The sequence below is a fragment of the Theobroma cacao genome, chromosome 2, assembly GCF_000208745.1.
Source record: "Theobroma cacao cultivar B97-61/B2 chromosome 2, Criollo_cocoa_genome_V2, whole genome shotgun sequence".
NCBI classification, from domain to species: Eukaryota; Viridiplantae; Streptophyta; class Magnoliopsida; order Malvales; family Malvaceae; genus Theobroma; species Theobroma cacao.
Window position 1 is genome coordinate 5,853,596 of NC_030851.1, and position 23,041 is coordinate 5,876,636.

General features: G+C 32.4%; 5 protein-coding genes across 7 annotated transcripts in view; 1 reads left to right on the top strand and 4 right to left on the bottom strand.

Annotated features, from left to right (window-relative positions):
• LOC18608087 (dual-specificity RNA methyltransferase RlmN) overlaps positions 1 to 2,386 on the bottom strand; it is a 3,390-nt gene extending 1,004 nt beyond the window's left edge. The window contains exons 1-7 of the mRNA XM_007042579.2: positions 2,179 to 2,386; positions 1,925 to 2,087; positions 1,672 to 1,782; positions 1,449 to 1,583; positions 918 to 1,022; positions 321 to 490; positions 119 to 218 (exon numbers count right to left, since the gene is read on the bottom strand). Of these exons, the coding sequence (XP_007042641.2) occupies positions 119 to 218; positions 321 to 490; positions 918 to 1,022; positions 1,449 to 1,583; positions 1,672 to 1,782; positions 1,925 to 2,087; positions 2,179 to 2,273 (879 nt within the window). The 5' untranslated portion in view covers positions 2,274 to 2,386. The remainder of the gene's footprint in view (positions 1 to 118; positions 219 to 320; positions 491 to 917; positions 1,023 to 1,448; positions 1,584 to 1,671; positions 1,783 to 1,924; positions 2,088 to 2,178) is intronic.
• On the bottom strand, positions 2,571 to 5,149 carry LOC18608088. Its single transcript, XM_007042581.2, has 4 exons — positions 4,999 to 5,149; positions 4,562 to 4,829; positions 3,702 to 3,762; positions 2,571 to 3,470 (listed from the first exon to the last, which is right to left on the bottom strand). Exons 1-4 carry the CDS (start codon positions 5,064 to 5,066, stop codon positions 2,878 to 2,880), a joined length of 990 nt encoding a protein of 329 aa, XP_007042643.2. The 5' UTR covers positions 5,067 to 5,149; the 3' UTR covers positions 2,571 to 2,877.
• Positions 6,654 to 8,934, top strand: LOC18608089 (mitochondrial outer membrane protein porin 2). Its single transcript, XM_018116016.1, has 6 exons — positions 6,654 to 6,994; positions 7,351 to 7,418; positions 7,524 to 7,640; positions 7,735 to 7,824; positions 7,922 to 8,136; positions 8,437 to 8,934. The coding sequence occupies exons 1-6, from the start codon at positions 6,889 to 6,891 to the stop codon at positions 8,741 to 8,743; spliced, it is 903 nt and encodes a 300-aa protein (XP_017971505.1). The 5' UTR covers positions 6,654 to 6,888; the 3' UTR covers positions 8,744 to 8,934.
• On the bottom strand, positions 8,892 to 10,682 carry LOC18608090. Of its 2 annotated transcripts, XR_001926747.1 has the most exons (4): positions 9,851 to 10,682; positions 9,582 to 9,733; positions 9,251 to 9,429; positions 8,892 to 9,012 (listed from the first exon to the last, which is right to left on the bottom strand). XR_001926747.1 is itself a non-coding variant. In XM_018116017.1 (3 exons), the coding sequence occupies exons 1-3, from the start codon at positions 10,400 to 10,402 to the stop codon at positions 9,405 to 9,407; spliced, it is 729 nt and encodes a 242-aa protein (XP_017971506.1). In that variant the 5' UTR covers positions 10,403 to 10,682; the 3' UTR covers positions 9,014 to 9,404. The 2 variants fall into 2 exon arrangements, 1 of the variants encoding a protein (XP_017971506.1); XM_018116017.1 differs by lacking the exon at positions 8,892 to 9,012 and having other exon boundaries at positions 9,014 to 9,429.
• On the bottom strand, positions 10,965 to 16,373 carry LOC18608091 (DNA polymerase kappa). Of its 2 annotated transcripts, none has more exons than XM_018116015.1 (14): positions 16,004 to 16,373; positions 15,672 to 15,844; positions 15,395 to 15,568; positions 15,187 to 15,310; positions 15,001 to 15,101; positions 14,831 to 14,917; positions 14,293 to 14,388; positions 13,987 to 14,107; positions 13,302 to 13,430; positions 12,709 to 12,800; positions 12,320 to 12,431; positions 11,845 to 12,179; positions 11,336 to 11,670; positions 10,965 to 11,191 (listed from the first exon to the last, which is right to left on the bottom strand). In XM_018116015.1, exons 1-14 carry the CDS (start codon positions 16,080 to 16,082, stop codon positions 11,071 to 11,073), a joined length of 2,079 nt encoding a protein of 692 aa, XP_017971504.1. In that variant the 5' UTR covers positions 16,083 to 16,373; the 3' UTR covers positions 10,965 to 11,070. The 2 variants fall into 2 exon arrangements, with proteins under 2 accessions (XP_017971504.1, XP_007042649.2); XM_007042587.2 differs by having other exon boundaries at positions 15,672 to 15,865; positions 16,004 to 16,095.

Here is a 23,041-nt window from a genome sequence, read left to right on the forward strand (position 1 = left end):
TCCCAGCCCCACCCCCCCCCCCCCCAAAAAAAAAAAACCCAAACACACACACACATGCATACAGAGTAGTGAGAAAAACAAAAAGCCATTCACATATATGCTCAAATTAGGAGCTCACCACTTGAAAACTTTCCAGCAATTTACCAAGCTGGTGTGCATGTTGCTCTTCATCATTCACCCCATCAAGCATGATGTACTCAATGAATATCTTTTGATGACTGCAAGTTTAAAACCAAAAGTTACAGCTCTCAGAATGACTGCAGAATCGCAAGTTTCAAAACCATAGCCTAATTATAAGCAGAAATATTTAAAACTACTACCTGTTCTTTTGATATGCTTGTAGTGCTGTCATAAGTTTTTCTAAAGGAAAAGCTCTTGCTGAAGGCATTATCTGACAACGAATCTCTTGAACTGGCGCATGCAACGATACTGCTAGGTTCAAACCTGGTAGATCACTATGAAGCTTGTTGATAGCATGAATAATTCCAACCTACATTGGATAAGATGCATTTATAATGCTAGTAAGTTGGGTGAGTCATAAGCAATTTGTTATTTTGAAAGAAAGTATTCTTTAATTACTTATGCCTCCAGACCAATCAAAACTCATTTACAGAAGAAAAAGAGAAAATAGTACAAGCTTTAACTTTCTCCACATAGTAAACTTGACCATATTTTAATCACATAGAATAACATAATTCTCCACTGCCGATCAATTTCAAATATTGGCAATGAACTCACTGGTGAGTAGATTTCACTCTTAGTAAAAAGCACAGATAAGCTGTATCCAGACTCAAACAGTTGAAACAAGTGCTGCCAATTGAATGGTATTGCATGGACAAAAAAAAAATCTAAAAACATAAAAACGATGTTATACAATTGATATGAATATCTACTATAACAAAAATTGGAGAAATTACCGTGGATACTGTGATTCTCTTTGGTGACAGCTGAAAAGGTGATCCTGTCATGACACGAATAGCTTCCACCAAGGCAGTATAGTTATTCAATGGTTCTCCCATTCCCTAACAAAATATAGGAAGTCAAGAGACTAAATTTCAACCACATTTAAAAAGAAAAGCTTCATTACACAACCCATCATGACAAGATGTAGTATTATACTTCAGAAATGGCAGCAGACAGCCACAGAAGGACAGACATGACAATAAATAGCATAAAATGATGGTACCACCAATTAGAAGTTCAGAACAGAAATTATAAAAATTTGATGTCCAAATGAACTTGCAAGAATCAACATGATCCCAGCAAAACAGAAATTCATAATCTCGAATGAGGAATTGTTGAACTCCTTTATGGAAGGTCAACAACAAAAAATCCCCACAAAACAGAACATTAATAATGCTTTGCATAAAGAACCTTATTTCAAAACTTGTCATAAAAAAAATTATCTACTACACAAGTAGAACGAATAAACAGAAAATGGTAATTACCATGAAAACAACATTGCGTATATTAGACAAACGCGAAGCATGAACCAGTTGCTCCACAATTTCTCCTGAGGTTAAATTGTTCTTAAACCCCATAGTTCCAGTTGCACAGAATTTACAGCCCATTTTGCATCCAACCTGTAACAAGAAGAAGAAAACATATAGCAGAATTTAAGGAGAATTACCAATCATATTACTTTCAGAAACAATAGTTTAAAGCTAATACCTGAGATGAAATGCACAATGTTGACCTAGGACCGCCAGGACGAGGTTTTCCTCCATATTTACCTAAACGGGTATCATATGTCATAATCACTGCCTCTACAGACGCTCCATTCTACTAACAACAATATAAAGGGTCACCAAATTTTGTACTAAAAAGTTAAAAGTAAAATAAAAAAAATGGTGCTAAGTTGGTAATTCAAGCTTCTAGTTCTAGGAGAAATGCACTCTTCTTCTAAGTAAAAAAGGAAAAAGACCTGAAGTCTGATAAGGAGCTTGGTAGTGACGCCGTCGGTGGAGTGGAAAACAGAGTGAACGGTGGAAGTGAGGGGCTTGAACTTGGAGCGAAGAAGAGGGTAAGCAGAAGAGGGCAAATAGGGAATATCGTCCAGCTCGCACCCAGGGTTTTGTAGCACATACCTTCACAATCATAAATTCACAATCCCCAAATAAAAAAAAAAAAGAATGGTTCAAAGAAAGTGGAGAAAGAGAAGAGGAAATAACAAATTACTTCCAAATGGAAGGGATGAACTGATGGTTGATTCCGGCGTCGTCAAAACGGGCCCTAAGCTCCGCAGCGTCGAATACCGACCGATGCGTCGTCATTCTCTTTATGCTGCTGCCTCTGGTTGGCGGGTTTCGCTTTGGTGATTAATATTTTACGGGGGGGGGCTTTTAAGAGACTACGTTTCTAATATATGGACAAGAGGAAGAAAATCGTGCCGTATTGTGACCACATATATATATATATATATATATTAAGCAATGACCAAATTACTGTATTCTATGATATAATTTTGATGGAACCAAATTTTACGGAAGAAATTTGCTGTAACAGTTTTGGTATTTACAATTAATTTTTATATAACCAAAGAATTTTCCAATATGTTTGAGGGGTAAAGATGGCAATTTCAAAACTCAATTGCAGGTTTCTCCAATCTCCGGGACTGTGATCAGCCCCCCTCTGTTCCAACAATAACTGAAACACATATCAAACTACATCTAAAAGCCTCCAAACAAAGCCAAATTGTTCAAATTCTATCATTCTACTGGTACAAGGAGTTGCAATCATAAACAGCAATAAACTTGGCACGTGAAATACAACACAACGGATAAAGCAAAAAACTTTGGGTTTTGAAGAAGGTTTTGATCAAGACTCTTTGACATTTGAGAAGCAAATCAAAGGGCCAGTAATAGCAAAGCTTAAGTTTTAAGAAGCCAAGAGTGATTCCACCTTGGCGATCTGATCCTCTTCGTCCTTTCTGGGTGGACTTTTGTTAGCCTCCTCAAATAAATCATGCTTCCACTTCTCAACACGAGTAACACCTGAACGATACCCTTGTCTCCCACTGAATCTATCTCTTCCCCTGAAATTGCCACCACCACCTCCATGCCTTTCATGCGATGAAAAACCACCTCCGGGGGCCTCTCTTCTGTTTGAAACCTGATCTCCGGCGGTAAGTCTATCCCATCTGTCCAAAAGTCGGGGGTTGCGGTCCCTATCCACTCTTCTTTCACTTCCTAATGCAGGGTGGCCAGAATGGCTTGCCTTTTCTGGCTCCTTTGTTGTGTTGTCAGTACTTTGAGTTTCTGCAGGGATCTTCTTCTCTCTAAATGCAGGTCTTTTCCTGGCAGGTGGGTGCTGTGGTGATGGATCAGCCTCCATTTCAAAGAACCTATCATGGCGCCAATCACCATTGCCATCCCCCTTGGCTTGTGGTTTCTCATCTCTTTGCCTCATTTCATATGTTTTTGTCTCCCTTTCGTTATGCTGATCTTTTGCATCCCTCCACCCTCCATGCTCTGACAAGGGAAAAAGTACTTGTTGACTAATAACTTTCAAAAGAACACTTTTTTTTTTTTCCTAATAAGAAGAGACTGCTTTTAAAGCTTCCCCAAAAAAACTTCCCTCCAAAGTAAACATAATACCAGAACAATTGTTTTGCCAAGTAAAATCTGTAACATTAATATGTAAAATGATGATACAAAGCGAAATGGTGTTGGGAACAAAGACCAAGGAAGGAAACAACTAACCAGTAGCTGCTCTCCGACCAAAACTTCCACCAGCTTGCGCGGCATTACCACGCTCATCATGCTGTTATAAGACATGCACAGGCAAGCCTAAGATTGTTATATACACGGACCATCCAAAGGGGGGCCGAACAAGAATTCCGCTACATCAGCCCAGAAAAAAGGTTGACACACACTGAATAACAACCAAATATTAAACTCAAGAGAAATGCAGGTAGAGTTATTAATCATTATTCAGTTCCAAGTCAAATTGATGCTCCATACAAGCAAATTCTCTAGGCTCACAGGTAAAGAGATGCATAGGGATGACTATTTATCTATTTGCAGAGGTTTATGCAACATAATTAGGTAGTTTGACAATCCTAGGAAAGTCAAACACCCATTTGTTTCTCATGGGAGGTTACATGAAAATTCATCATTCGTATTTAGACCATTTCTGAACCTCAAATAAAATTTCAAAGGTGGCATTTCATGTGATCTAAAAATGATCCTGAGTCACATACATTTACAGTGACTATTTTTTCTTCGAAAGGCCCCATTTAAAATTTTATCAAGAGAATTAAACCCAAAGCTACAAAAGTGATCAATGTCTTTCAAAATACATATACTTCAAGACCACCAGACTGAAAGTTACACTACAGAACTCTTGGAAAGCAGACAGATCATCAGCTATATTCATAATCTTCTGACACAAAATCATCATTATTGCATGGTTGCCATATTGTAGGCAATCCACTACTTCTGGAGTTGAAAATGAACAGGGTTCTACGACGATAGATTAGTCTAAACCGGATATTCATATGAAGAACATATACCAAGCAGTAAAAGGAATACATGCGATGAAAAGATATTGGATACAAAACCTGAAAATAGGATCTGGACCTAGGTACTTCAGTTGGATCAGAAGAATGTTTAGTTCCTTCTAGGTGTCCATTGCGTTTCCTATCTGATTCCTTAATCACAGTTCCACTTTCAATCTTAAAAGAATCAGGAGCTGACGGGGCGTCAAGAGGTAAAGCATCTTGCAACCGACGCCGCTGCTTTTCATCCTGGTCCGCCCTGTCTCCAACATCAGCGTTGGAAACCACTCTTCCAGTCTCAGGTTTCCCATCCCTCCTAGACCTCTTAGGACTAAACAAAAAACAACAACAACAAATAAGCTACTTTTAGGATTGTCACATTCTATCATTGAAATTTTTAGAAATCAAACAATATTTAAAACCCAATTGAGTAAGTGAGATAATCTTAAAATTCAAGGCTGCTTTTGGTTTCTAATACAGAGAAGTAAAGAAGGGAGTACCTGGGTTCTCGGTCGAACCTTGAACGGTGCCGTCTGGAGTCAGAATGTCGACCCTCTCTACGAGACATTGCGTCTTTAGAACTTCGGAAGAACGAATTAGGGCTGCTTCGCTTGAAGTTGGATAGTAGTAGAGACACAGGATAGGTCGAGATATGTTCTGATAGAATACCGCCCTCTTTTTAATCCTACAACTTAAATTTTGCTGTTTCATCTTCACCGTTCGTTTAACATGTTTTGGGCTACGATAACAAGGTGTAGCACCTAGACATGAGTGACTGACCGATGGATTCATGGGCTTTTTTTATTTATATAAAATGGGAAACATCGTTTTTTTTTTTTCGTTTTTTTATGCAGAAGACATGGAATTTATAAAATTATTACTTTACCTGCGTTTGGATGGAGTGAAAATAAAAGAAGTCAAGTGAGAATGAGAAATGGATTAGAAGAGAAATGAAATAGTCATTTTATGAAAATAAAATAAATATATATTATATAATTTGCATCATGAAATAGAATTATTATTATGACATTATTTTAATATTTAGTTAATAAAAATAACTTTAAAATAATAAAAAATATTTTTATTTTTTAGATTTTTGAAACTCATTATCTTTTAACAATATGTTATTATTAAATAATAATTTAATTTTTATTATTTAAATATTAATAATTTTATTATTAAAATATTAAGATTTAGTATTAAAATATTATTTATTTTTTAACTTAATTTCTTTTTTTATTTTTATTTTCATTTTTAATCTTTTAATTTATAATTTCATTTTTTTTTTTTTTTTAGAATTTGGAGAAGGAGATTTCAACCTTACTCTTTAAATAGGGAGATTATGCATTAACTAATAAACAAAATGTTCACGTGCGTTTCATTAGAGTTTTATTAAAATTAAAATTTTAATAATTTATTAGTACAATATTAATAATGAATTATTGAAATATTAATAATTTAATAATATTTACTGATTACTATTTCACTAAATAAATTATTAATAGTTTATTACAATGTTACTTAAGGCTTTTTTTCTTTTCTTTTTTTTACAATGTTACTTAAAGTTAGTAATTTATTATTAATAATTTAATTATTTATGTTACCTAAGCTTGCTCAATAATTTCTTAAAATGAATAGGGATATTTTTGTCAAAAAATATTTGAATTAGGAGCCGAATAGTTAATTATTCCGTGTCTTTTAAAAAATATGATTCTTAAGAATGGTTATTCTTTAATTCAAAATAAACCAAACAAAATAATTAGGTGAGACCTAAGCATAAAGAAATAATAACTTAGCTAATCCCAAACCAAAGGTTCCCTTAATTTCATTTCAAAGAACTGAGAAGACTTGAAGGAAAATCAAACCTTCTAAAATGTCATTTTATATTTTTATATGAGTAGTGTATATGATATGAGGCATGCTTACCATCATCCCTAGTCTACACTTTGTGGAGAAGCCATCATAATTATCGATTAATTTGTTCAAGTCAATGTGGTTTCTTTAGTACTAACTTCATTGTACGGAATTTTGATTTAAAACCAAAAATAAAGAGACAGGGTTATGCTGCCATGAGGAGGTTTAAAGTCAAACGTAGAAGTCAAGCAACAATTATGACCAGGAAATTTCTTACCAATTGCCGTGCATGTACAAAGTAAACCAATATCAACCAATTGTTAAAGGCACCAGATCATAAAGAATGGTAGTGGAGAATGGTTTTCTCTTCTGCAAGCTGACAGAAAAGGGAAAGCTGGTTTTGGTTTATCTATTACTCTATTCTTGGGGAAATTTGGGAGTTTTCAAGCGGCCAGCAAATCAACAACTTAGGATCAAGTCTTAGTTTTCATTCTATTTCTAGATATTTGTATATCCTTTACAAGACTTGTGTAAACATGGGCAAGAGCCACCAGAGAAAAAAGAAGAGAAAGAACACCAGTAAAAGACAAAAGCAGGAACCAGGACCAAGACCTTTCTCTGACTATGGAAAGATTGCCAATGGTTTGTTTCATCTTTATATTTTCTTGGCATGCTCTTGTTTGGAAATCTTGTGTTTCTGTTCTCTGCTTCTACCCAGCAGTTTTTAAGGTCTTTTATCTAACCATTCCTTTTGTTTTCAGAAAGAGTTTCTTCATGTAGCATTCCATAAATATGTATTGAGTATTACCTCTAACCCACTTATGTACAGTTCTGAGTTCCTCCTGCAAACCGGTTAACAAGGGAAGATTGATTATCTTTTTTCGATTCTATGTTCTCACCAAACGGCAAACTCCTGCTGACTGTTGGTAGACAGCTTTTCTTCTGTTTGAATCTTCCCTGCAAATCCTGAATCACTCTTGCTATCATTGAATTTCTAGGTTTGCTTACGAAGGGCTACAGCCAGGATCAGAGACTTAGCATCTCGACCCGGAGTAGTAATGGAGTGGTATATTGTGAACTTCTCCCTATTTGATATTTCGATTGCATAAGTTGATTGTAGACGGTTCCTTGTAAAATCATTGAGACAAACCATCTTCTGCACTGTTTCCAGATTTTAACTTCAACTGCTGCGAGACCTGGTAGACGTTCAAGTCCAACTACACAAATTGCAGCAAGCTATAAATATGGAAACGCTTCAATTGATGTAAACATTGATGCAAAACCAAGTGTGCGTACGTCTTACTTTGCCGCTTCTCCTGAATTTCAGATTTTGTGTACTGATCTCAATTCTAAGCATCTGGCTTTTACATGTGTAATGACAGTTTTCAACAACACTCACTCTTGGTGGAAAGGTTTTACCATCCACATATGCCAAAGCTTCATTAAAATTTCCTGATTACAACTTTAGCAAGGTGAGGCTCACATAGTTGTGATTACCATCACCAACTATTTCAGGTCATTCGATAAGACTTTAACTGCAAAATTGTGTTCTTTTCAATTTTGTTTCAGCTCAACCTCAAATTCCAGCATTTCTTTAGAAATGCTGCTTTATACATCTCTGTTGACCTGAACCAATCCCCTGTAGTAATGCTTTCAGCAAGTATTGGCACTGCAAGCATTGCATTTGGCATGGAAGCAAAGTACAAGGCTGCTTCTCACAGTTTTACCCAGTGCGATGCAGGCATTTCAGTTACTAAGCCAAGTTGTGATGCTTCAATAATTCTGTATGTTATACTAGCAATTGTAAATAACACGTACAAATCCACCTTCTTAGTTATCATAATGTCACAACTCACAAGGGTTGGGAATAAATTCCTGTAATTACCTTATTGCACTTTTATTCCAACATCAGAGTTAATACTCCCATTCTGATTCTTATCAGGTTAACAACTGATAATACATGATTCTAATTAAAGCTAATAATAATATAAGTAAAATACCTTTGACTGACATAACATTGATAAAAGTTGCGTTACTGTTATTGTGGAAACTTCAGTACCTGATCTTTAATTTGTAATTTTCAGGGCTGAAAGAGGTGACCTTCTAAGACTGGCATATGTGCATCATTTTGGCCACTTAAGGAAGATTTCTGCAGTGGCAGAGGTCACTAGGAGGTTGTCCAAAAATAAAAACACCTTTGCAGTTGGAGGATCATGCATTGTGGATCATCTAACAACAGTAAAGGCAAAACTTAACAATCAGGGAAAGCTGCAAGCCCTCCTGCGCCATATGATCAATCCCAACTCATGGTTAACTATTTCTGGTGAATTTGACACCAAAGCTCTTGACAAGAAGCCCGGGATAGGATTGGCACTTGCTCTCAGGCTTTAATTGCACTCTCAACAGCAACAGTATGATGCAGCGAAAAAGATAAAACACATGGTTCTTTCCAATATATCTGCAATGAATGATTATTACTAAGTAGAGAGGAGGCATGACTATCCTTCTCTGAAAGAGAGAAACCTAGATGAGCATCTGCTTTTGAATCAGTAAAAGATTACCGCTCAAAATTTCATAGATCAGTTAACTGAACCTTATTCACATGAGGCTGTATTGCACCATGATCACAATAACGAGCATAATACAGCCTATTCGTGAAACTACATCAATCAAATTAATTGAGAGTTAAAACTGAGCACAATTTCTCAAGATCACAATTATGGATGCTGGTTCAGGTATTTCAATGGAAGGAATATAAAGAATACTTTCAAAGTGGACAAAACATATTCTTCATTTTTCAAAGCATTGTGGAGATTGGAGAAGACAGGTCTTACTAGTCATAAAGCTTAGCAATCGTTCTATACCGTCAAAAATGATCAATTACTATAACTGCCGTACCAGCTATGGTTTTGCTGTAGTCAAATTGCTTGGAAGCTAGTCTAATCGGCTTGAGCATTGCAACTGCTTGTAGAAGAACTCTTTGAGGCCGTGTCTTTAGAGTATTCCCTAATCCAATTTAATCTGCTGACTTTAACTCCTCTTAGGTCTTAGCTCAAGACCTGAACTGAGAAAAAACACTAGTTTGCCAAGCAAACTTCTCCTTCAGAGGGTGAGAATAAAATGAAAACCACAATTCATAGCAGTGCTGATAATAATCGAGGCATTAATTAACAAAATTTTCAGTTCTTCAGACATCAGAATGTGACAGAATCAGTTCATAGACTTGAACCTGCTGCACCATTTTAATAGAAGCTCCTCTATACTGGCATCCATTCGGGTTCCAATTCCTCCCCAGATTAGCATGTGAGCCATATCCCCAATTGTTGAACCATTCACTTCATGCACAACCTTGAACCCAATCCTTTTGTAGAACCTAACGAGCTGAAAGTTCAAAAGAACATCAAAATACAGAATTGTCCACTATTCAGCCAAAAGAAGGTATTGTTGTATGAAAATATCTCATTAACAAAAACCAGAGAAATTGAGTAAGGCAAGAACCTTGGAATGGTAAAGATCCGAGTCATTGATGGCAAGCAACTCAGCAGTCTTACAACCGCAGTCATATCCGTATCGAATAGCTACAGCTCCAATAAACAAACCGATACCAAAAATTGATCTTTCCATGCCCATCGTCTCTCTCTCGAGTTTGATGGAATCCAGGTGCAGAATTCTACCTCCAAACCAGACCCTTATCAGTCCCTCAGCTCTTCCAAGTTCCCTGTTTGTCTCTAGGCTTTTGGCAGTGATCCTGAACAAGGGTCCTAAAGTTTGAAGCCGAAGGTCAAGTTTCTGGGCTCTAGAGGAGGCCAATATGTCAGACATGGATGGTATAGTGGTATTAGCTCCTTTGATGTCATTGGTTGTAGGATTATCATATGGTTTGGTGCCATTTTGGAAGGAATTCAAATGGGTTTTTGGTTTAATTTGGTTAGACGATGAATGGAGTGGTGAAACTGAGAGCTGAGATACTGGAAACGTTTGGGTTCTACTAGGAATTCTTCGATATGGATAGCAGATTCTGGAAACAGCAACCTTGTGTGTTAGTTCCATACGTGCTGTGGTCTCGTGGCAGAGAACTGCAACAGAAGAGTGTTTCACTTAGATGACTGAGGTGTCAAATTCGTTTCCTTTTTTCCCTCCCTTCAAGGGTGAAAGATGAGTAGACACCTGCTGAGAGTGAGGGGATTCTTTCTTTTTCATTAATTAAGGATTTCGAACGTTTAAAGGGGAAAAAATCTCGTGGTTCGTGGATGTCTTCTGGCTGTGAAACGTGGCAGACGTACGATCAACATTTCGGATTGCTATCTGTTCCATTTCTTTTTCTTTTTTCCTGCTCCATACGGGGGAAAGACAAAATAAAAAATCAGAAAGGCCTGGGGCATAAAGGATGGGAACAGGGGGATAATAAAGCAAAATTTTAGACGGGAATGGAAAAATGACTGACTTATTTACTCTGTAGCCCCTAACCATGTTTGGTTTATAAGTAATATTTAAAAAGAATAGGCAGTCCAAAGCTTATAAAGCATGAAATGCCCAAAAAGGCAAAAAGGACTACCGAATTAGAATAAAAGTTACTATTGCATTTTTTATTTTTATTACTATTATTTCATAGTGGAAGTAAATATTTAAATTTATACAATTCACTGCAGTATAAATACACAAAACTACTGTAAGGTCAACAAACTATACAGAACAATACATATACGACTAGCATAATACTAAAAATTCTGATTGCTCTTAACAAAGAATGAATCAATTGGCAGATGTCTGCCTTGTCTTGGAGATGATTTATGCTTCTTACGCCTTCTTTGGTTCACAACATGGTCCTGTGGAACAATCCTGACAATATTACAAAAATTTGTCAAATGAAGAGGGCTGCAGCCCAAGAATTTAGTCACATATTGCACAATATAGCTGGCTGATTTAAATCATCAAGTAGGAGTTACTTACTATAAGGCTATACTAATTTAAAACTTGTAATACCTTTGCCTTGGCATCATCGCTCTTGAGTCTGCACCAGATTCCTCCTTCTGAAGCCTCTCAGCAAGATGAAAATCAGAGTGCTCTTGTCTTTCTTCAACAAAACTTGAGGGTAATTCAGCTCCACACAATGAACACCTGTAGTCATCGACCCAATATAACTGTTCTATATGATTGGATAAAAAAAATTCCTCATTTCCCAAGGTACTAGCTTCTTTGTTTAATCTGTCAGGGTTACTGTCCTCAGGCTCCTTCTGGACAGAAGAATCTTCTTCTGACACCCATAAAACTCCATTAGAAGGTTTTAGGGTATGCACTACCCCATCAGCAGTCTTCACCTAAGGAAATGAATAAATACATAACAACACTAAAGAATTTAGAAAGTAACCTGACAAAACAAAAAAAGCATTACAAAGGTAAAACAAAAGGAAAGCTAAAAAAGTATTGCGAATGAACATTTGAAGATTTCTAGACTCAGTTAAACAATCAGTACATAAACTTTTAACAAATACCATGGCCTCAGTTTTGTTGCTTGAAAGTTCGTGAATTTGCTCCATTTCCCAAGCATTTTCACTTGAAATGCAATTGTTGTCATCTACATCTTGTAACGGATTGCTTTTAAATGGATCTCCAAACTCATAGTGACATGTCTCATGGATGTCAACAGAAAAGACAGTTTCCCTATCATTCCTGAAGTGGAGATCGCTTAAATCTGAACCAAAGGAGCTTTGATCATCCACAATTTTTGTAGAAGCATCTCCTGATATTAAAAATGTGGTGAGAGTTTTTTGTGTAGGGTCGACGGGTACACCCACCTTATCTTCATTGAAATGAGACACTCGCAGGCCTAACGGCCAAAAACACAAAGGCATTGTTATATTCTAAAGCCTACAATGTGCAGACTGTGTAGACTTGTTCTACCCATATTTTATTTCCTACTCCATAGCCATCAAACAAGAAAAGATAGGCCAACATATAAAAGTATACCTATCAGTCTCAAAGAAATAGGAAGTTCAGCCTTTAACAGCCTTGAAGCATATTTTAAGATGTCATCACTTGAGCAAATATATTTCTGCAAAGTGACGGCCCTTGTACGAACCTGAAAATTGTAGCTCAGATCAGATATGAGCATACAAAGGGAAGGCATAAAAAAGATGGGCAGTATAAATCAAATAATCGATAAGAAGTCATAGAGTTTAATAAATGCAATTGCAATTAATCAATGAGATAAAAGGGAAAAAGGCTGCATGAAAGACCTGTAACCACAACTGGCCCTTATCAGAAACATAACCAACCATTCCTTTACATTTTGCCACTAGCTATTGAGCATACCAAACGAAGAAAAAAGAAAATGCAATATAACATCATCAATATACCTCAAAAGATGCAGTTTTAAGTTTAAGAGTCAATGTCCGTCCACAAAGGCCCTCTTTTTGCATGTCAGCTGACAGCATCTCTGCAATATCAGCTGCACATACAAAAAGAACAAAACTAAATTGCTGCAATAAATGATTAGTCAATTACCAAGACAATTCCATAACTAAATGTCATCTAAATTGCTTTCATATATATTTATATTATATATATATATATATATATTTGAAATAAGTGCAGACTCAAGTTTAGTCCAACAAAATGTCTAGAGTAAGGGTGCAATTATAAGAAGTTCAGCTGAATTGAATTTGACCGTTAATCAAGCTTATAGACTTGGCTAAACATCCCAACACGAACAGACTCCAATGAGGTGAATAGTAATTATCCATCTTACCAATCTAATCGAAATGCCGCTGCTGAATTGATGATACTGATGTCCTCAATAAACTATTAATTTAATTCCTTCAAGCTATAAAATTTTAAACCACTTTCACCTTTAAGAAAGTACTAAATACATGAGCATGAAAAGTCAAAACAGAAAAAAAACTACCAATCTCTGCATTCAAAGGAGGAGACAAAAAATGAGACCATTTACCTAATTTCTGATAAAGCAATGCAGTATCCTGTGTAGCTGAAAATGTTCTCTCACTGCTGATACTTTTCCGAAACCTGGCTTCAGGTGTATCCGTCCCTCCAAGCCCCAGTCCAACAGAGAGGAAAAAATCTAATATCATTTGGAAAAAGAGTCAGAAGCCCATGTTCCCCATGCTGTCTATATGCATGAAATAAATTCATGAAACTCATAAAAGAAATACAATTACTTTGATGGTCACTTTACCCTCATCATTGTTGATTATTTAAAATTAATTCAAGAACTTAGAAACGTTGTGCTCACTTGTACTTGGAAAGTCATTCCTGTGCTTAGAGATCTACATTGTTGTTGTTTTGCTTATATAGTTTTAGAAGAATTTTAACAGAATTGATTCTCACTTACCACCTTTTCTTCTTTGGTTCATATAATCACTTCAAATTTAGTATCTATAAGCAAAGGCAATGTAACACATGCTATGACTGCCTAATGACTCAGAAAGCTCTAACTAAAAGTGAACCTCAACTGACTTCACTAAGTTTTTGTTAAGGAAAGTTGATGCAGTAGACTGTAGACATAAGAGAATGCAGGAGGATTATCCCCAATATATGTGTGTATCAGTTTCATAAAATTTCCGATGACAATCACTCAATCTTGAAAAAAAGTAAAAACACTTTATCCATGTGCTAACCTGCTGTAGAATGAGAAAATAGCGCACAGAGGAAACTGCCTTTCCGCAGCATCTCTTCACACGTATTGATTCCAAGAACACCCCTTAAAATGTTTTCTGTGACCTTGCCTATGCCCCCAATCTGTAAATTCAGTTTTTCAACGTCCATTATTATCAGACAGAAACCTTTTATCCAGTTAAGAAATGGGAATCTTTAATTTTTGTTTTAAATTGAGGGAAAAAGGAAATCATATTAAAAACTTCATGAACAAATCAGAAATACCATTTCCTAAACAAGAGTTTAAGATTAGCTAATCTTGGATATACCTTTCGAATAGGAAGTGAGGATATAAATGTCATGACAGCCATGCGGTCATTTGGTAAAACAAACTGTCCATTTGGCTTGTTAATATCTGAGCAAACCTGAGGGATTAAAAAAAGTATCCAATATATTCAGAAGGTACAATCAGATATAAACAAAGGTGTGAATAACCAGCGATGATGATAACTTGAAATGTACTGTTTGAATTCTTTCTTTCGCGATTTGACTAGCAAGCATGAACTGTGACAGACAAATTGAAGTTTTAAAACATTGTATTCCATTAGACTACATTTGAATAAATATAATCAAAACAACATATCAATTGTTAATCAACAAAATGACTGCCTTATTCTCATGCCACTTCACTAATGACCTCAACAATATGGAAAAATGCCTTCCCATTGGAGATTATAATACTTTTCTACGTAATATGCAGTACTCCAATTTGGTTAGACAATGCAATAATAGCAAAAATAATTGTGATGAAAATTTGCAGATGCAAGCTGCCAACTGCAACTGTTTAAAGAGAACAGATAATAGAACCTTAGCAAGTAAGCGGTTTGGAGCCACTCCTGCACTACATGTCAGACCAGTCTCTTCATGTACTCTGGATCTGAGCTCTTCAGCAATCTAAATAGGCAGACATAGGAAAGTGTCAGCTTAAAAGCCTACAACTGCAGCAGTCAAAATAACAAAATGATAGTGCAACTTACTTCTGCACCACTAATTCCTCTTTCTTTGCAGACCTCAGTAATATCAAGATAAGCTTCATCCAAACTCGCAGCCATGAAATTAGGATCATAGTTCTGGAAAACTAACATAGAGGGACATGTACAGATCAGCACAGTACAACCTCAAGTTGTATCAAGAACTCTGTTTTTAAAAGCAAAGCATTCAACCTTTTCTAGTTAAATTACTATAGTGAGTATATTTCTCGAAATCTGTGGGAACAAATATCAATTCCGGACACAATTTACGTGCAATAAATCCAGGCATTGCAGCACGAACCCCAAATTTCCGTGCCTACAGAGTGAACAACATTTACTGCGAGTAAATTTCAAGCAACAAATCGCTATAAACAATTTAACCATGTAAATCCATTCAAACCTCATAATTAGCAGTGGAAATCATGGACATGCCGCCAACAGCCATCGGTTTACCCTTTAACGAAGGATTACTCAAAGTTTCAACAGCCGCATAAAAAGCATCCATATCTACATGAAGCCAAATCCTTGAAAGCTCACGCGTAGCTTCGAGTTCTAAAATTCTTTTATCCACAACCTAAGGAAAGGTGCAAATTATTTAATTACTTAAATATGATTTCAAAAATTGCAATATGTAAATAAAGCAGAATTTAAAAAAAAAAAAATTTGCTAAAAGGAACCTTTTGATAATGAGATAAATCAGCGGCGGGGATCTTTGCCGCTCGAGCTCGCATATGCTCTATTTTTTGCCGAATAAAGGCCTCTTTTCGCTCTTCGTTTTCGAAATACTTTGATCCCTTGCTCATCTCGTACACTACTCTTTGAACTTTCTCTTTATCAACTCCATCCATGCCTAAAGCATCATTTAATCAACCTTTAACAGTTAAGTTTTACTAATTAATCGTTAATGAAAGAGAATTTCAAGGTGAATTAATAAATTAAACGGCTGATAGGCGGTGAAGAGAGAAGCGATTTGATGGATGAGAACTCAGGAAAACGAAAATGTTATTACCTGCTTTGGCGTTGGTGTAAACAGTGTGATAAGATTGCCATGGTCGTTGATCACCGCTCGCGCTTTCGCTGTCTTCCATTCTTGCTGGAGAAGGGAGAAGACGACTAGAAGAGGAGAAGGCACCCGTATGGAAAGAGAGCGCCAAAAGGTGTGAAAATTAAAGGGGACATAACAAAAAAAGATGGTGTGGAGCTAGCAAATTTACTAATTTAGTAAGGGCATTGAAAAAGGGAGGTATTTTGGAATACCTCTTTTGATTATGCTTCATTTTCTCTCTTTCTTCTTCTCTCTCACCAGCCCTCGAACCAAGGACATGTGACTCGGGTGCTCTGACCCAAGCACACCTAGCCAACAAGCCGAAACGAGGGCCGGTACGGTTTCAAGCTTCCTCAAATATATATTGTGGTCTTCTTGCCCCCCCTATTCCAATGTTGCAGGATATTAAATTCAGAAATTGCTCTAATTTTATGGAAATTAAGTAAAATACTATTACAAATATTTAATAAATGGTTTCATTTGATAATCAATTTTTAAAATGATGTTTAAAAACAAAGTTATGATGGAAGGATGTGACCTTGGTTACTAATTACTACCTTTACTTATTTTATGAACATTATCTATGAGACTATCACCAATGATAATAACTATATTAAATCACAAATGTAGCTTAATTAATTCAGAAAAAAAAACTGCTTTAAGCAAGTGTAAAAACTATTTGATTCAATGATTAAAAGAAAATTTGAGACATTGGACTTGTGATTCACCTATGATAAAAAAAAATAGAAATTCAGTTTTGGTCATTAGAAGTATTTATTACTTGATTGCTTTTGGTGTTTTACAATATAATCAAATTGTAAGAAACAACTAAATGTGATTGCAAAGAATGTATATAAATCCATCTATATCTTTTATGCAATTGAAATTCGTAATAAAAAGTTTAATAAAAATGCAGGTAAACTATCTATCATTTTCTCTTACTAGGATATATCTCTTAATTTTTTAAAATATAATAATAAATATAGTTTTTTAAAGGTTACATGACAAGTGAAAATTGAGATAGAATTAAACAGTTTATATTATTATTATTATTATTATTATTGTTATTAGGATGGTGCTCGTAGCTACGTTACGAAAAAAATCATAAAAAATATTGATTATGTTATAGTGGATTTTAATTTGGTACTTTTAAAAGAATTTGTAGAAAAAATAATATTATATTAGTTAACCGCATAAATGTTGAGTTTTTACTGATAGAGGAAAAAATAAACTGATATTAATTTAAAATAATTATTTACTCTGATTTCAATTATCGAAAACTTACACCTATATATATGATTATAAAATAGTAAAATATTAATAAATGAGAGAGTATATAACATATACTATTGACAAATTAAGATAAACAGTTGTATAATATAATGCAACAGTGTAATATAAATATCCTATCAATATAAAATAGTTACTAATTTCTAATAATATATATTTTATATATAAAATAAATGGTTAAAAGTTATCAAATTTAGTTAATTTATTTGTTCAATGATGACTATGTGCTACGTATATTAAGAAATGAATAAACTTTCTTTACTTTTTTATTTTGTTCAATGAATTGGATGAATATTTATTGGAATTTAAACATTCATGTATAAAAAAGATGTCTAAATACTATGGATTCAGGTTCATGCAGAATAAGAAGATATAAACAGAAAATAATATTAAATTACAATTGATAAATATTAAATGAATCTATATTCTAAACATTAAAAATTAAAAATTATTGTTTCAAGTATTTTTTACTAAAATAAATAAAAATAAAAAACCCTTCAAATGTAAAAAACAATGCAGCTTTGACATAATGTGTAAAATTAATTTAATTGAGAATGACAACCAATTGACCCAATTAGTTATCCTATTTAAAACAAAATTTATCCAAAAAAGACGATAATCCTATCAAAGATTATTAAATATATAATAAACTATTAAGAAATGAGAAAGTATATAACCTATATTATTAATAGATTAAAATAAACAGTTATAGAATATAAGGTAACAGTATAATGTAAAGATTCTATCAATATAAAATAGTCAATAATTTTTAGTATTATATGTTTTGACTTCAGAACACCTGCAACCTGCTAAACCCATTGTTATTAACCTTAAAATCTTAGGCTTAGTAATGCTTTGTCTCCTTGCCAGATGATAAAAAGTTCTTAATGTGATAATTAGATCTCCTTACAGTTTATATACTTTTCCCTTGCAATTACCTATAACTGTTAGTTGAGTAAAGAGTTAATTGTTCTTTAATTATATACCCTCCACCTCCATCTCTAAAAAAGAGTTAATTGATTTATTTATTCAATGATGACTGTGTGCCATATATATTGAGAAATGAGTATACATTTTTGACTTTTTTTATTTTGTTCAATGAATTGGATGGATGTTTATTAGAATTTAAAAATTTATGTGCAAAAGAGATGTTTATATACTATAGATTTAGGTTGATGCAGAATAAGAGAATATAGATAAAAATAATATGAATCTATTTTATAAGCATTAAAAGTTAGAAATTATTATTTTTAAAATTTTTTACTAAAATAAATAAAAGTAAAAAAAAAAAAATTCTTTCAAATGTCAAAAACAATGTAGTTTTGACATAAGGTGTAAAAAAATTTAATTTAATTAAGAATGACAAATGTCAATCAATTGACTCAATCAATTATCTTACTTTTATATAATGAATTGGATGGATATTTATTGAAATTTAAACATTTAAGTAATAAATAGATATCTATATAATATAGATTCAAGTTCATGCAGAATAAAAAAATATAGATAAAAAATAATATTAAATTGTAACTGATAAATATTGAATGAATCTATCTTCTAAGCATTAAAAGTTATAAATTATTGCTTTAAAGTTTTTTTATTAAAATAAGTAAAACAAAAAAAAACAAAAAAAACCTTCAAATATAAAAAACAACTTATTTTTTACATAAGGTGTAAAAAAAATTAATTCAATGGAATACGAAATATCAAAAAAATAAAAAGGAGTTCTAATTGAATTACACTTGTCATTCAATTGAAAACTCAATTGAAACAAATTGAAAGAAATTGAAACATCTTATTTTTATTTTTTTATTAAAATAAATAAAAGTAAAAAAATAAAAAAAAAACCTTTAAATGTCAAGAACAACTTATTTTTGACATAAGATGTAAAAGAAAAAATAATTCAATAGAAAACGAAAGGTCAAAAAAATAAAAAGGGGTTCTAATTGAATGACACTTGTCATTCAATTAAAGATTCAATTGAAACAAATTGAAATATCTTACTTTTATATATGTTATAGATATATCATACGTTATTACATTTAATATTAAATTGAACCAAATTTACATATATTAAGACATCAAAATTTTAAAATTGTAAATTTAACTAACTAATAACTTATTAGAATATGAAGTGAAAATCAATTCTTCCTTGTCTCAAATATTCAAGGTGGAACCTATACCATGGCTCGAGAGTTTAAACTAGTCGCCAAACACAGCAGTAGGTTATGCGAATGCCTACAACCCAATGTCATGGGCCTAAAGCTTTAACCAAAATATGTGCGATGCTTAGGGTTTGGGGATAAAAAGCCTAAGCAAGTCTAACTCAAAATATTGTGCAAAAATGTGGAATTAAAAACACAATAAACTTTGAGGAAAAGACTTTGGAAAAAAAATAATTATGTTATTTCCAACAAAATAAATACTTAAGATTCTAAACAAATAACCTATGAATGCTATGCTTGAATTGCTTGAATTAAAGACTACTGGGGCAATTGACCCTAATTATCTTTTTCCATAAACCTAAGGGTACTATTTATAATAGATTATTCCTAATTTAAAAAAAATTCTACTTATATTGTTTAACATAATTAAAGTAGATAACGAAAGATTAAAGTAAATAAATTCTTTAATTTGTTATATTCTACTTATATCGACCCTAGTTATTCGTTATGACTTGCTTAATCTGAATATGACAAAGCTCTTATTATAACCATAGAATCTTAGTTCCACCATTCTAATTTTTTATTTATTTTTTATGTTTTTATTTTGTTTAATATTTCAAGTTATATTTTTTAAGTTAAAATTTCTTAGATTAAATATTACATTTATAGTTGATAAAGTTAAATGTAACTGTAAATATTTGTACCATTTTATTTTATTAATAATTTTTTTGTAGATCCAAATTAATAATTTAAATTTAAATTTAGTAGAATTTGATTGTGGTTTTTGACTTAAAATAAAATTGTTTTACAATAAATTTTGAGTAAATTTAAATAAAAAGGTAAATTGGGTAAGAGTTGAATAATTACAAAAGAATGTGTATTTGTAATTTGTGAAAGTTGTAACTAAATCAATATATTTTGCTAATTTAAGTAAATTTAAATAAAAGGTAAATTGGATAAGAGTTGAATAATTTTAAAAGAACGTGTATTTATAAATTGTGAAAGTTGTAACTAAATCAACATATTTAGTCATTTTATATTATTTTATTTGAACGTAATGCAAGTTATTCATCTCAATTTGACTTTAGGTATGAAATTTTTTCAAAATTTTTTTATAGAAGGAGAATTTAAACTTTTTTTTGTAAAAAAGATAAATTAATTTACATATTTTAAAATTAAATAATCAAATAAAAAAATATTTATATATATTTTTTAACGTCATAAATCTTTTACACTTAAATATTTAGCTTATAAATAAACATATCAATAATCTACTTAAAAATTTATACTTTTTAAATATTTTTTTAATTTAATCTCTTAACATCTCAATTTTGTTCAATTTAATCCCAATATTATATATTTTTATTCAATTTAGATTGAAAATTTTTTTGATCTATCATGTGGCATTTAACCCAACATGTTAGTTAAAGCTGTTAATATAGGCTAGCCCGACACAACCCAGCTCAAGTATTTGTGGGCTAATAAAATATGGGTTGGGTCAGGCTAATTCATTTTTTATATGGATCATCAAAACCTCAACTCAGTCCACCCCTTGCTAGCTCATAGGATAAGTTGGGTTAACTCATTTTTTTTTTAAAAAAAATTATTTTTTATAATTTTACTGAATAAATTTTTTATTAATAAAATTATTTTATGATTTAATTCATAAATTAAAATTATTAATTTGATAAGTAAATATTAAATATATTAAAATATATAAAATAAGTAATATTATTAGTAACTAAATTATTAATTTTATAAAATTAAATATATAAAATTATTAAATTAATTAAAATTATGAATTTTTTAAACCCATATGATTTGGTGAATTGACCCATTTAGATTCGATTTTAATATGAACTTAAATTTTCATACTCAACTCACCTCATATTTAATAAAAAATGGACCGGCTAACATTTATTTCGTTGTCATCTCTCTCTTTGAGAGGGTGCAGAAAATTTTCAAGGTGACTTTCGTTCATTTTGTTAATTATATTATTATTATTATTTATTTTACTTACAATTTAAAAAGATAAAGTTATTGGCTCTGCCATCTCAACTCCAATGGTGTAAAGCATCGAAGCACAGTGCACAGCTTTTTGCACAGATCCTATAAGCATCATCTGTGCTTCCTCATTATTATTATTTTTTTTTTTGGAAAATTTGCATGAACATTATGTGCATTTGTCGGAATACTACTTAAGCAATATACTCCGATATATACATACATATATTGTATTATTTTGATTTCAATTGTCCTTTATTCATTTTCGATACTTTCTCCCTAACATTTTCCATTTTTCATGTACTTCATTACCTCTTTTCTCAATGCTTATTTGTGCTAACAATAGAAAGAAATATCTTTCAGGCATTATAATTATTTATTAATTTCTCTTTCAAAATGCACTACATTAATCATAAAAACCTTATGTCTATAACATTTATTTTAACACCCAATAATTTATAAAATGTATAAAAATTTAATAATTCTTGCAACAGCGTGTGTGTTATCAACGATTAATTTTGAACAATAATAAATTCAGTTTTTTTTTAAAGATTACATAACAAGTGAAAATAATAATATGATTGAACAGTTCTATATATATATATATATATATATATATCACACATTATTATATTTAGTATAAAAGAAAATAACAATTAGCATATAATTGGATAAAATTAAATAGAAAATTAGACTAAATTTACATAAACTTGAACTTCAAGTGAGAATCTAATAACTGCAAATTTAAATAAACAATAACCAATCGTTAAATTACTGAACATTCATGAAGTGGAATGAAGAAAAGAAATTAACATCTCTGCTGGCCTACTGTAATACACATGACATACATGGCCAAAAATCTTGTCCCCTCTAAATATATGGTAAGACTCGAAAATAGCCATACGTATTGCATGGGTCAGCACTGATATGCCCGGGACTTTAGTTTCCATTATTAATACAAATTAGTGCTTTCCTTAATATACATAATTGTGATGAATATGACAAATGATTTCCCATATTAATAGGTGTGTTGCCAAAACTGAACAAAGCCATTGACTTGAACCAATTGCTTAGTGTTGGCTATAAAATCAATAAAACTACAAGTTTAATTTATAGAATTCCTCAATCTCCTTATCTTCTCACTCCAGTCTGATTGAGCCTCAAGTATGAATTAACTCATTGTGTTTTTTATTTTATTTTATTTTATTAGGGGATTGAAAGATTCAAATTCAAATATTTATATTTATTTTTGAATCATATACTTGGATTTGTCAGTGTTTTTGGGTTTTTCTTTTTTTCAGATCGATGCGATTGATTTTATTTTGTTGAAGTGGTTGCAGGATCAAAATACAAAACAATGGAGCTTGGCAAGAAACGGAGTCTGCTGCTGTTGTTGCCGTTGTTGATGCTTTCTGCAGGTTTGATTTTAACTAGAAGACAATATTGTCTCCAAAAATGAACTTAGTTTAAATGATGGGATTAATTAATATTTTTTTCAAAAGGGTTAATTTTAATTGAATCCCATTAATCATTGTCCTACTAC

Coding starts and splice junctions, on each gene's coding strand:
- LOC18608088 (XM_007042581.2), bottom strand. CDS start 5,066: ATGTCTCGTAGAGAGGGTCGACATTCTGACTCCAGACGGCACCGTTCA. Junction 4,830..4,998: donor AGGTTCGACCGAGAACCCAG/GTACTCCCTTCT, acceptor TTTTTTGTTTAG/TCCTAAGAGGTCTAGGAGGG. Junction 3,471..3,701: donor TGGTCGGAGAGCAGCTACTG/GTTAGTTGTTTC, acceptor TTCCCTTGTCAG/AGCATGGAGGGTGGAGGGAT.
- LOC18608089 (XM_018116016.1), top strand. CDS start 6,889: ATGGGCAAGAGCCACCAGAGAAAAAAGAAGAGAAAGAACACCAGTAAA. Junction 7,825..7,921: donor CTGATTACAACTTTAGCAAG/GTGAGGCTCACA, acceptor ATTTTGTTTCAG/CTCAACCTCAAATTCCAGCA. Junction 8,137..8,436: donor TGTGATGCTTCAATAATTCT/GTATGTTATACT, acceptor TGTAATTTTCAG/GGCTGAAAGAGGTGACCTTC.
- LOC18608090 (XM_018116017.1), bottom strand. CDS start 10,402: ATGGAACTAACACACAAGGTTGCTGTTTCCAGAATCTGCTATCCATAT. Junction 9,734..9,850: donor CGGATCTTTACCATTCCAAG/GTTCTTGCCTTA, acceptor TTGAACTTTCAG/CTCGTTAGGTTCTACAAAAG. Junction 9,430..9,581: donor CTATTAAAATGGTGCAGCAG/GTTCAAGTCTAT, acceptor TTGGCAAACTAG/TGTTTTTTCTCAGTTCAGGT.
- LOC18608091 (XM_018116015.1), bottom strand. CDS start 16,082: ATGGAAGACAGCGAAAGCGCGAGCGGTGATCAACGACCATGGCAATCT. Junction 14,918..15,000: donor GAGGAATTAGTGGTGCAGAA/GTAAGTTGCACT, acceptor CTGCCTATTTAG/ATTGCTGAAGAGCTCAGATC. Junction 12,180..12,319: donor TATTTCTTTGAGACTGATAG/GTATACTTTTAT, acceptor TTTGGCCGTTAG/GCCTGCGAGTGTCTCATTTC.